At 53.3% G+C, this 13,049-nt stretch overlaps 1 protein-coding gene and 1 long non-coding RNA gene across 3 annotated transcripts; one reads left to right on the top strand and one right to left on the bottom strand.

Moving 5' to 3' along the window:
* Positions 1–4,124: 4,124 nt before the first annotated feature.
* Positions 4,125–9,479, bottom strand: ACR (acrosin). 2 transcript variants are annotated; one of them, XM_038550064.1, is made up of 5 exons: positions 9,358–9,479; positions 8,362–8,568; positions 7,921–8,204; positions 5,299–5,444; positions 4,125–4,778 (listed from the first exon to the last, which is right to left on the bottom strand). In XM_038550064.1, exons 1-5 carry the CDS (start codon positions 9,432–9,434, stop codon positions 4,248–4,250), a joined length of 1,245 nt encoding a protein of 414 aa, XP_038405992.1. In that variant the 5' UTR covers positions 9,435–9,479; the 3' UTR covers positions 4,125–4,247. The 2 variants fall into 2 exon arrangements, with proteins under 2 accessions (XP_038405992.1, XP_038405993.1); XM_038550065.1 differs by having other exon boundaries at positions 9,362–9,465.
* A 16-nt stretch (positions 9,480–9,495) lies between these two features.
* Positions 9,496–12,757, top strand: LOC102153294. Its single transcript, XR_005365451.1, has 4 exons — positions 9,496–9,878; positions 9,964–10,278; positions 10,763–12,318; positions 12,444–12,757. It is a non-coding gene; the product is annotated as an uncharacterized LOC102153294 (long non-coding RNA).
* Positions 12,758–13,049: the final 292 nt, after the last annotated feature.

The raw sequence follows: 13,049 nt of genomic DNA on the forward strand, positions 1-13,049 counted from the left end.
TAAGATTTTCTAGAGCTTTGAGAAGGAAGGATTCGTGGGGCAGGATCAAAGCATACATTGGAAATACACGAATCATATAAAGGTCAATATGGTGGCACAGGATCCTTCCTGTGAAGGGCAAACCTTTCATCACCCTAAAAGTGAGAGATAAACTGAATGTAGGCAAATTGTTGACTTGTGTTCATTGGAGGGGAGAGGGCGGTAGTATCTTTTTTAAAAGTAATCTCTACAACACAACAAGGGGCTTGAACTCAGGACACCGAGATCAAGAGTCTCATACTCTACTGAGCCAGCCACACACCATGAGGATGTTGTTTTAAATATAAAAGTGTTGCTATTTAGGAGTACTAACTTCAGCAGACAGAGATGCTCTGGGAGTTTGGGTACTTTGGAGTATCTTTATATGGGATAGACTTAGCTTAATGGAGAAATTTTCCTAAGTCTGTTGCTATCGGTATGTCTTTCAGATGTTTCCCACTGATGTTTGTGATGCTTGAAAAAATCCAAATTCTGTTTGGATGAATTTTATGCTTTTTTCTCTCTACCTCCTCCTTTCCCTAGGCGCCCTCCCACATTTTGCTGTCAAAAGTTACTGCCCTATTATCTCACTGATAAATCTCAACTATATTCATTTAGAATTCTTTGAATTTATTTATAAACTACATTTGTAGGGAAAAAACTCACATTCCTACACACCTATAAGAATGGCTAAAATTTGGGGCACCTGGGTGGCTCAGTGTGTTGAGCCTCTGCCTTCAGCTCAGGTCATGATCCCAGGGTCCTCAGATGGAGCCCCGCATTGGGCTCTCTGCTCAGTGAGGAGTCTGCTTCTCCCTCTCCCTCTGCCCCTGCTTATGCTCTCTCTTTCTCTAATAAATAAATAAGTAAAATCTTTTAAAAATTAAAAAGACTGAGCACACCAAGTGTTGGCAAGGAGCTAGAAGAACTGGAGCTCTCAGAAAATGCTGATGTAGAGTGTTGAAACCACATTTTGACAGTTTTAAAAAGTGCTCACCATGCACCCACCATATGACCCTGCATGTAGGTACTCAGCCAGGAGATATGAAAGCATATGCTCCTACAAAGACTTGTGTTCAGACGCTCGTAACTGCTTTACTTGTAACGGTCCCAAACTGTAAACAACTGGAAGTCCATCACCTGCTGGAGAGAAACAGCTCGTGGTGCAGACAAGACTGTGGAATGCTCAGCGGTGACAAGGCATAGACCACCAGAACTCGTGGGCACATGGGTAAGTCTCAAAATGATTATGCTGAATGAAAGAAGCTGTATGATTGCATTTATTACAAGATTTTTTTTTAATGCCAATGAATACAGTGAGAGACACAGATCAGAGGTTGCTGGGGCCGGGGAGGGAAGGAGGCTGGAGGGATTATAGAGTGCCACAAGGAGGCCTTCGGAGTGATGCGCGGGTGCACGATAGTGCTTGTGGTGCTGGTTTCCTGGGTGCATTCATTTGTCAGAACTCACAGCTGCCAAATAACCCAGCCATTCCACTACCTGAGTATTCACCCAGGAGAAGTGCGCAGAACCAACTATAGTCACCAAAAGCAGGTCACTGATGATTCTTTACCAAGAATATAGTTCCTGCAGAAAACCCCATTGGACTCATTTCCCTTTCTGGATCACTGTTTTACACATTAAGGATGAGCTACCTCCATTTTTCCACTTCCATTTAAAATGTACTAAAATTATATTCATTAGGATCAGTTTTTTCCTTGCAAATATAAGACTTCATATACTGATCAAATTCACAATTAGAACTTGTGCCTACACACATGCTCAGGAATCAGCTTTTACCATGTGTACAGGTTTAGCCACTGTCAAATCACTTTGTTACTGTTCCTAACAATAAAATTCATTATGAATTCTATTTTTTAAAAGAATATTTATCATTTGCCTAAACCAGCCCACAAGGAAATAGTGAGCAGATCCCTCAGTTTCCTAGATGCCCTTTGGTGCTGGCTCACTGCACAGCCTGTCCACCTCCCCCTGCCCTTCCTGTCTTGTGTGTTCCGGAAGCTGTAAGCCATTTTCAGGGTTAGAATATCCACAGGGACATGAAGGCAGATCAGAGAGACTCACTTCACTTGTCAATGACTTCATTCATAATTTTAAAAGTGAAAATTAGAACATCTACTAGTTTTGCAAAGAGCAGTGAATTTGGCTTATACATGGGGAATAGGCATCCCGAGAGAGGGCTAAAGCAGGTGGCAGAGGGTCCCACCCAGGAGGGAAATGTGACACTATATCTCATAAGTACCCCTGCTGCACATGACTTAGAGAAGGTGGGTCCCTATGTGCCAACGTGAAAATATCTTTAATTTGCTACGTAAAAAAGGAAGTCAGAGTAGTATGAACAGTGAGTAAGAAAGGGATTAGATTATATATAAATACATTCGTGAGCATGGAAAGTTTCCAGAAAATACACAGGAAACCATCATTTGGATTCTGCAGGCTCCACCCCATCCATGGCCTCCCATCAGTGTTCCCTGAACACAAGCCCTGTCTCTCCAACAAGGAGACCCACGTGCCAGAAATAGATGAGAGGCCCAACAAGGAGAGAAGGGAAAAACTAAGGACAAGGATTGGAGCATGTGAAAGGAGAGAGAGTTGCCAGGAGAATCTGTTCCGGATCCTGGGACGCTCTGAAGAGGAGGGATGACCTGCAGGTGGAAAGAAACCACTGGTCCTAAAGCTCCACCCACCCTTACTCTGTGGCCTGAGCACACCTTGTACCACCATTCCCACCTGCGAAGCTCAGGGCTCAAGACTTCCCAGGAAGTGTGAGGGCAGATCCTGAGTTTCTGCTCTTTGGACTATGTGGCCTACAGCTTGGTTTCTATCTCGCTCTGTGACTGACACGGAGTTTTGTTCGGTGTTTAGAGGATAACTAGTGTCTGACACCAGGGTTCAAAGCTTATATACCCAGTAGGGAGATGAAGAAACTGGCTTTAGAAGAGAAAGACCAAAGCCAAAAAAGGAATAATGGACCTGCCAACTCTAATCTTAGCAATGCCAGCTCTTAGTCAAGGCAGATAAAATTTGTTTTGTTTTTTTAATTGAATCCAGTGTTGCTACACTACAGAGCTATGGGCCACCCAGATCAGTTTGCAAGCACTCCTAGGTGGCCTAAGCATTTCAGGGGTCAGAAGTGCACAGATGGTGTACAGCAGGGCACCCCTGCGTAAGTATAAGGTTACCCAGCATCTCATCACCAATTGGATCTAAATTACAGCCCACATCTATAAGCGTTTACAGCATGTCACGCTCTGCTCTGAATCCTGCACATCTGTCCTAATTTCATTGTCACACAACCCTCTGGCCATATTCCCAAGGCCTAATAGCTGATGAGGGGCAAAACAGAGGGTTTGTTTGAACCCTGACAGACTGATGAATCCCAAAAACGGAGACTCATGACTGCTTCACCAACCCCAGCAGGAAAAGGACAGGCTCCTTGGTCTTCCTCACCCAGAGTTCTTCCTCATGCTCCTGCACCTTCCGCCACCTGTCTTTGCAACCAGAACAAAGGACCACCTTGCACTTGAAACCCATGCAAACAGTGGGCAGGTAACTGCCCAGCCAGGAGTGGGGGCAGGGGGTGGGGGTCTTCTTTCTGGAGCCTGCCATCTTTAATCCTCAAGTGGCTAAGATTTAATCCATGCCCTGAGCCCTTCGAGACCTCTTTCCCAGGAAGTTACAAGTGGACATGAGCAATTCTGGTTGGGGGCAGATTCCTGCCTGGGGTCAGCCATGTGGACTGATCATCGGATGGCCATGCTACAAAACTTCACACTGGGGTCATTCTTCGAGTGGACTCAGATCCACACCCTCCCCTTTTGTGTCAGCTCACCTCACAGGTGCTTCCAGGGCCCACCCCCACTGATTTAATATGCAGAGACTCCGAGTGTACAGACCATACCCGGCCTGCTGCCCCAGATGACCTTGTTCCAACTTTAAAAATCAAAATTTAGGAAACCACAATTGCCATTGACATACAAGCAATTCCACCTCATTGGAGGGTGACAGAGGAAGGACATATTTGATGGGGGATGGTTTGGATTCAATTGGGCAGGGCAGGCAGGAAGAAGTCCAGAAAGCATCTCTTCATGGATATAGATATATATATATATATTTATATTTATATTTATATTTGTATTTATATTTGTATCCATCTTTGTTTTCTTGGGAGTGAGGGGCTCACTGGGTCTGTTGGGAGTGGGGTTGGATCAGGAGGCAGCGGTCAGTTCTGGGAGATCTGTGGTCTCCATTTCATAATACCCCTTTGCGCTAGAAAAGGTCTTCCCCTTCAAGATCTCTATGAGTTGCTGTAGTCGCTTGGCAAAAGAAAGTACTTGGAGAGGTTTAGTGATAGATGGGGGTGCAGGTGGGGGTGGGGGTGGGGGTGGAGGTGGGGGTGCAGCTGGGGGTTTGGGTCGAGGTCGAGGTTGAGATGGCGGACTGGCAGGAGGCGGTCGAGGAGGGCGTTGGAAGTACCAAGGAGGGTGAGCAGGAGACTGGGCAGAGGGGGGTCTAGCCGGGGGTGCTTGAGTACTAGGATGGGGAGGGGTGGCCAGTTGAGCCATGTGCAAGGCATTAGAACCAATCTTGGAAGCAATCCAGTTCAGATAGGGCCAGGTGGCCGTGTAGACTCCGGGGCGCTTAGCTCGGGCACAGCCTACCCCCCAGCTTGTGATTCCCACGACCACATAGGTGTTTGCCACGTTGTCTCTGCACATGAGAGGCCCGCCGCTGTCCCCCTGCCCAGAAGGACACAGAAGTCACTCTCTGTCCAAGCCACTTTTCCCCTGTCCAGAAGGGCCATTGGGTCTGGAAGGACAGTTTCTGTAGTCACATGGCTTCCTGCTGCCATGAACACAAGTAGTAGTGGTAAACTTTGAGTTGGTATCAACAGCTTCAGTTGGGATGTGAGAAGGGAATGGACTGTCATGGGTCTCCTCGCAGTGAGGGGGGAAGACAAGCGACCCATGGGCCCAGTTGCGTGGCTCATGCATCCACAGGCATGTACGTACAAGTGGATGTGAAATTTTTGTATTCTGGTGAGGAGAGGTGAGCATCTCTTCAAGGGTGGTGTTTGGGTGCTATGGTCTCTGTGTTATGACAGGATAAAGGCTCTCAGCATGGTGATTAGTCCTTTGTAGGGGCAGCAGATGTCACCTCCCATCCTCATTCTACAAGATGGGACCAGGGAAAGGGTCACTGAGGCAGGGCCCTGGAGGCAGTGGTGTTCAGGGAGGAGGGCACCCAAAGGGAAGTTACCTGGCAGGTGTCGATCTTGCCTTCAGGGTAGCCTGCACACACGTTGGTTGAACGAATGCGCCCATTGTACCACTGGGTGGAGTTACATAAGTCGAGGTCGATGAGGTTCACGCGTGCCTCCTGCAGTGTAGGTGCGATCCTGTAGGCTACAGCCAGGCAGCTCAGTGGTCAGCGGTCACAGAAGGCACGTTCTGGGAAAGCCCTGCCTCCTCCCTCCACAGAACCCCTGTCATCCTGAAACACTCTAATTAAACCTAAAATCCATGGAAGTCAATGCCCCTGGCCTCTCCTCATATGCTTCTGAAGGACGTGGGGCGGGGGTGGAGGAACGTGCAGGGGCAGTGCACGGAGGACGCACAGATGCAGCCGTGCGTCAATGTGAAGGGATGTGTGTCGATGCCAGATGACTATTCACAGTTACGGCCAGGATGTGTCACCCCGTTTACACCCCACAGTGACCTCCTGTGTTGAGCCCCATGACTCGCCTTTCCCACAATCAGGAGCTTGGAGCACCACTCATCCAAACATCCTGGTAGGGATGTAGTGTGGCTTGGATTCTGGATTCGGACCAAGGGTCTCCTGTCTACACTCAAATCGAGGATACACATTTCATTTCCCCATAGCACAGCTGTAAGTCACCCTCCCTGCTTTTTATCCCCTCTCAGGACCCCTCTGCTCAACAGCGGACAGGATCCTCTGGAGCGGGGTGAGTGAGTCCCTCCCTGTGTGCCTCCCATCTGTTCTGGGATCATAGAAAGGGAGGAAGTGCAGGATTGCCTCCACACAGACCTGTCAGGGGCTTGGATGGCTGGAATGACCTGAAGCCAAGTCAGACCTTCCTTTACAGCCCCGGACGTTCCATCACGACCTATGGGTTAAGAAAGGGCCAGCGCAGGCTCTGCCTCCATCAGCCAACCCTTCACCTGGCTCGGACAGAGCCCCGGAAAGGGCACGGCTCTCCCCTCTTCATCCAGCAGCTCCCTCAGACAGAGGGGCCCCAGCACAGCAGCACCCACAGCCCAGCTGCAGCCTGGCAGGCGGCCCTGACATCCCTGCATCTGCATGGGGAGGTGGCAGACCAGACTTGCAATATAGAGATGTGGGGCAAGCAGGAAACCAGGACCCGTCTGGGCAGCCTTAACTGTGTCTCCAGTCCCTTCAGCTCAGCTTTCCGTACCCCTCAAAGCAGTTAGTTTTGTACTTGCACTGCCCGAGACAGGGGTGACATTGAAATTGCTGCCAAAACAAGACTGGTCACCCGAGGTGACCTTTTAGATCTATGTTAAGAGCCAGAGGACCTGAAGGAGAACAGGGTTTTCTCAATCCCAACCCATTGGCTCTAAATGACGGACGCTATGACGTCTACAAGAACTGGAAATTCTGTAGGAAAGGAGGAGGACCACCCCGGAAGTGCTCTCCGAGCTCTGAAGCACATGAGCTCGAGGAGGAGGTAGAGAGAGGAAATGGAGAAGGAACGTCACAGAAGATCTGAGACTTGGCCTTAGCGGTGGAGGATGTGTTCACTAAAACCTGGCAGACATCCCATTAAGTTGAGGAGGATTCTAGAACAAAAAAGGACTTGCATGGTGTCCAGGGTGTCACTGGGAGCCTACAATCCTTTTGAGTGACAGGATAGCAAAGGTGATGGTAGCGGTGGAAGTGTAGATGGGAGCCCTGAGATCAGCCCCCGAGGGACTGCAAGAACCCCGAAACACTGTGCACATGTTTGGGTGGGTGGGCAGAGCAGGGTGGGCTGGGGTGGGACAAGAAGAACGCTCTAGAGGCCACAGCAGAGCCATGGACACCGACAGCCAGCCAGAGGGTACACCCCGGGCCAGGGAGGGAAGGGCCAGCAGAGGCCAGTGAAAACAAGGGTGCCCGGGGGGAGGGGGGGAGCCCTTCCCTGAGGGATGGGCAGAGAGGAGGAAGAGTCACAGGACGCATCCTGACTCTACCAGGGTTTTGTCACCAGAAAAGACTAAGTTTTGACCCCAAATGACTTGAATCAGGAGCCCCCAGTTTTCCATTAGCAAAGGACGGAAGCACTTCCAGGGTCTCCTCACACCCCCAAGCTGACGGGAGAAGAAGCCCACGTGGCCACCTGCGGAAGGCTGAGAGGCCTACCCCACCTGCCCTGTCGCTGCCCACTGCTGACCTGCCAGAAACGCCACCCCCAACGCCCACTATGGAAGAAAGAAGGAGGGCGGATTCTGGAGATGTGAGCCCCGAGGGTGCCTGGGCCGGGCGGGCTGGGCTCCCGGCTCTCACGGCCTCCCACTTGGCCTCGCAATCGGCCTCCCATGCGGCGGGACGGCCCAGGAGGAGCTGGCCAAGCACGGGTTCAGGCTGCGATACCCCGTTTAGGCAGCGTAGCAGCGGGGCTCCCGGCCCCAGGTACAGACACAGCCCAGTGTGACTGCGCGAGGCCCTCCCTCCAGCGACCCACAGGTCCGCGGTCGCGAGGCCCTGGGCAGGGGACGCAGCTGCCAGTGTGTCCCCTACGACAGGGCCCAGTGTTGGGACCCTACTGCCCGCACTCCGCTGGGTCTCACATCTCGCCCCCACTGTGGAGACCACGGAGGGGTGCCCCGCAGCGCCCCGTGAGCTCCCCCCAGCACTCACCTTTCTCCTTCAAGAACCCCCAGCCAGCCACCCAGCAGCCCTGGGGCACCCTAGGTGGGCCCGCCCTGAACTGGGGCAGGCAGCCGGGGCCAATGAACTGCCCGCACGGAACGGGCGGCGTGATCTTCATGAGCGCGATGTCGTTGTACTCCAGACTGGGGACGTAGCTCTCGTGGATGATGATTTTCTCCACGTATCTTTCCTGCTGGGGCGGCTTCGCGGGCTTATCATTTCCATACACGATCTCCCTTGCGCCAAAAATCAGTCTCCAGTCGTACACTTTCCTGCAGGCGGAGGCCAGGCAGGCGGCGCTCAGCCAGGGGCCCCGAGGCTGGCGGCCAGGACCCCAGCCCCCCCAAGGCCCACCCCAAGGCCCCACGCAGCACCCTGCACGCCCACCCTCCGGGGCCCCCAGACCCCTGCACACCCTCGCACACCTACTTTTTGGAGACGAAGCAGTGAGCGGCAGTGAGCAGCCAGTGGGAGTTCAGCAAGGTGCCTCCGCACGCGTGGTACCTCCGGTTGTTGTGGGAGGTGAAGACCTGGAGGCTGACCATCCAGGGCCAGGCCCCGATCACCGTGTCCTGCCCTCCGATGATGCGGCTGGCCCCCTGCGTGCTGTGCCTGAACCGCAGCCCACAGGGGCCACTGAGGAGAGACGCCCGGTCAGAGGGCACGGGGGGCACGGGGGACAGTGGGGGAGCCAGGCCAGAGGCTGTGGCTCCGGGAACAGCCCAGGAGCTTGGGGTCATAGGGCTGGTGGATGTGGCCACAGGCGGGGAAAGAGGGACCGTGGGAAGCAGGGGGCACAGGGGAGACACAGGGGGGAACAGGGGGGCTAGACAGGTGTGATGGCGGGGGACTCAGGGAACAGCCCCAGGGCTCCCCCGCCGTACACGGTGGGCTTGGAGGGTGGCAGGAGGAGGGGACCTGCCAAGATAGGTCCAGTAGCCCCAGCTATGGGGAGCACTGGGGGCCCAGGGGTGGAAGCTCCGGGAGCTGGGGGGAGGCCACGATAGTTTCGGGGGTATCTTGGGGGCTGCTGGAGCCTAAGGTGGAGAGGGGATCCTTCAGGAATGCCATGACAACACCCTGGAGCCTTGGGGGTCAGCCATAGGTAGGGGCACCTCGGGGTCTGTGGGAACAAAGGGGCTCCTAAAAATTAGGACTCGATGCTTGAGGCAGTGGGGTCAGTCTCTGGGTGAGGAGAGGGCCCCAGTGTCTGTGCTGCGGGAGGCATCGGAGCCTGGGGTCAGGCCTAGGGGAAACTGGGAGCAGGGTGGCCTGAGGTGGGATGCGGGTCACGCCCAGGGAAAGCCAGGGGAGTCCCAAGGGCCAAGCTTGGCCTCCTCCCGCGCCCTGGACAGAGGGAGTCTGGGTGGGCCTTGCTGCTCAGAACACACTCTCCCCACCCCCTGAGGAGCCCTGGACACTTACTCACACGTGGCGTTATCTTTGGCAACCACAGACACCACCAAGACCAGCAGAACGGCAGTTGGCAGCATCTCCACCATACTCCTGCCCCAGCCTGGCCTGGAAGCCGAGTGACCTCATAAAGCTCTGCAGCCTCCTGACCAATCAGCAGGGCCACCTCCCACCTCCTCCCCCCACCCCCAGTCTCAGGCCAGGCAGAACTTTTTAGCTAACCGGTTCACACTCAAACAAGTTTCCAGCTTTTGGTACAGGCTTCCCCCACCCCTGGGGTGATGGGGGCTCATGTCCAGCCCTCTCCCTCCGTCCCAAGGCCAGGATCTTCATTCCCTGGGACCCTTCTAAGGTCCCATATCGTCTGAGGTTCTAGTCAGGGGCAGGTTCAGGGTCTGTCCCTTGGGCACGCTGTACCCACAGTTCCTGCTCCACAGCCTGGATTGAGGGGCAGCTATGTCCTGTATCAGGACGGTGCAGCAGGTGGCGGCTACAGGGCATCAGGCTCGTCAGGTTAATCGATCCTTATCCATGTATGGAGCAAATTGTCTTTCCCTCTCACAAGTACATGTTGTCAGCACGCTTCTCGAAGAGCCACTTTGAATTTCTCTAATTTAGGACCACGAGGCCGACCTTTCTACTCACTGCTGCGTATCGCAAGGTCTGGTGTTACCTACCTGAGTGCCTCCAGGTCTCCTCTCCGGGACAGATGTGCAGCAACGTGTGTCTCTTATACTTGAGTGTTAGGAACTCCCATCACAGTTGCCTAAGTACCCTGAGGTTTCACTTCTATCAGGAGACAACACCCCGCCTACAGGAGGATGACAAATGCTCACCTCACACACCTGCATGTTACGAAGTTGCAACTCCTGCAAGAGTGAGGACATCACGTCTCCACCGCATGGAGGGCGATCTCCCCTCCTCTCCCTGAGTGTAAGCTCTGCACCAAGCCATCGGAGTGTGAAGAGCTTGTCCTCTCCCCCACCTGCGTGTCAGGACCCCTCATAGCTTCTTTCTGAGTGTTGTCAGATTGTCAGATGACCTTTATTCTTCTACCTCTCTTCTGACTGAATGTCTTTTTTCTTTTTTAAGATTTTATTCATTTATTCATGATAGACAGAGAGAGAGAGAGGCAGAGACACAGACAGAGGGAGAAGCAGGATCCATGCAGGGAGCCTGACACAGGACTCGATCCTGGGTCTCCAGGGTCAGGCCCTGGGCCGAAGGCGGCGCTAAACCGCTGAGCCACCCGGGGATCCCATCTGACTGAATGTCTTAGTGCTCATCTCATGTAACTTTCGGGAGGTCACATCCCCCCCAGATGAATATCCAATAGGTCTTGCACATCTGCACCTGAGTCTCAGGAGCTATCGACTCCTATTCCTGCACATGAGGATGTGTTTGCTCCCATCTCCAGGCCGAAGGCCTCATCTCTACCACCTGAGTGTCACTTTGGGGTGTCTTCTCTACCCGAGAACCCAGAGTCTTCTACCCCCTACCTGAAGGCCAGGAGGTGCATCTCACCTAGTGCGCCGCGATTTCATCAGCCATACTGAGGAGCCAGGAAGCCTCCCTCCCCACCTAAAAGTATGAGCTTTTAGCATCTCTACCTGAATATCACACGGTCTCCTTTACTGGCTAAGTGTCTGACTGTGGTTTCCGTCTCACTGCTGAGGGTCTTGGGGTCGCATCTCCCCTACCCGAGGGTAATGAAATCTCCTATCTCCCATTCGAGTATAACCGGGTCTTCTGTGCTCTCCCTGAGTGTCAGGAGATCTGGTCTCTCGTGTCTTCTGCTAGATCTGGAGCCTCCATCTCTTCTCTCTTCATGACCGAGGGGTCTCCTCTCCCCTATTTGAGTGTGACAAGGTCTTATGGTCCCTACCTGCAGATCAGGTGTTTCCATCTCTTCCACTTAATTGTCGGACCTCTCATCTCCTCTACACAACTGTCCCCAAATCTGCTGTTTGGGGACAGCAGATTTGTTGTAATAGGAGAGGTGTGGGAGTGCTGACTGGCTGCCTGCTAAGGTAACCAAAAAGGCTTTGGAATCACACTTCAAGAAACGACAACAGGAATTCAAGATGGAACCATTAGAGTTTTGATTGTGTAAGAAAACACCTATTCAGGAGTTTTTACAGGATTCTGATGGGCACAAAATTGATATGGTATTTAGGTCCATGAGAATCATTTAGCAGAATGATGTAAACATTTATTTTGATGCCAATATGTACAATTTTCCAGAAATCACAACCTTGGCAAGTATTTAAACATGATGAAGATGTTAGTCATAAACTTCAAGATGAAAAGTAGTACCTGGTTTTTCAAAACACTTAGAGTCACTCATAACAAAGTTGAAGACCCAAGGTCTAGATTCTAGAAGACAACTACTGTGTGACTTCACAGAGTAACACTCACTTCTGATTCTAGAAGGGGCCGCCAGTCACAGCACCTGCCCCATGGCCACAGGAATGGCTGGAGGGATAGGCAGGTGGCCCACCCAGGTTAATTTTGTCATTAACCCTAATGGAGGAAGCAAACATCTGAAATGAGTGACGTCATCTGGCTTCTACACTCTGTTCCAAAGCACAGGGGAGAGAGGAGGGTACCAGACAGGACCCTGAGGCCAGAGGACACGGTCCCAACGGCTACCGGGGGCTTGACTCTGGCCAAGCTAGGGCTCCCAGCTCCCCAGATGATGGGTTCCCCAGCCCCAGCCCCTTCCACCTCCCTCCCTCCCTGCCCTCCTGCATTCCCACTCTCATGTCCTCAGGCTTACCCCAGCCTGCTTCCTGCTCCTTGCCTCCGAGCCCCTATCCTGCCCCCACAACGTGATCCTGCATCCCGATCCCTAGCCCCCTCAGGCTCCCCAGGGATGCCCTCTGCAGAGCGGACACCAAGGTGTCCACAGGTCCTCGGACAGGGGTGCCTGGGCTGAGGGAGGCGAGTGCGCTGCAGCCAGGAAGAGTGCCGGTGAGTTGCCTAGGGGCCCCCAAAGGACATCCTGAGGCCATGAGGAGACCTTGGCCCCACAGCGTCTGGGGCTGCAACTCCCCCAGCACTGAACCTGTGGGGTCCTCTGCTGTGTCCTCTCACAGGTGGTGAAGATTCTGACTCACCTCCCCCAAACCTCTTGGGGTGGCAGTGCCATTTCCACAGAAGGTTTGCTGCCTCTTCCTTCCTTCTGTGGAAAACTGACCCAGGCCCAGAGAGACCCAGAGCTCCACGTGCAGCTCCGAGAACTCCAGCCCCTCCCCCACAGAGGCACAGGCCCAGGGCGAGTCGGGGTCCCACCCCCACCCCTACACTTAGACATCCCGCCGCCGGCCCGTTCTCTCTGACTTCCTTCACGGCCTCTTCTATACCATGACTACAGCTTCTAACTTAAAAGTGAAAATTAAAAATTTGAAAAAGTGGGAAATTTGAAATTGTGGGGCTTTCTAGATACGCTGCCAGCCCCTCAAGATCCAAGCTCGGCAGGGCCTTCTCCAGTCCCTACCAGCCCATCCAGACCCGCACGTGCTGCCTCAAAGCACCTCCACCGGCCCACACCTGCAGTCGGAGTCAGCCTCCCTGCCACCTGCTTGACTCCCTCTGGGATCTTCTCGCCTCCCTGGTGGCGTCTCCTGCTGGCCCCGCCGTGACCCGGTGATAACCCCGGTCCAAGTCCACATTTATCACCGTCACGTCTGTGCCCCACCTTG

Source organism: Canis lupus, chromosome 10 (genome assembly GCF_011100685.1).
Source record: "Canis lupus familiaris isolate Mischka breed German Shepherd chromosome 10, alternate assembly UU_Cfam_GSD_1.0, whole genome shotgun sequence".
Taxonomy (NCBI): domain Eukaryota; kingdom Metazoa; phylum Chordata; class Mammalia; order Carnivora; family Canidae; genus Canis; species Canis lupus.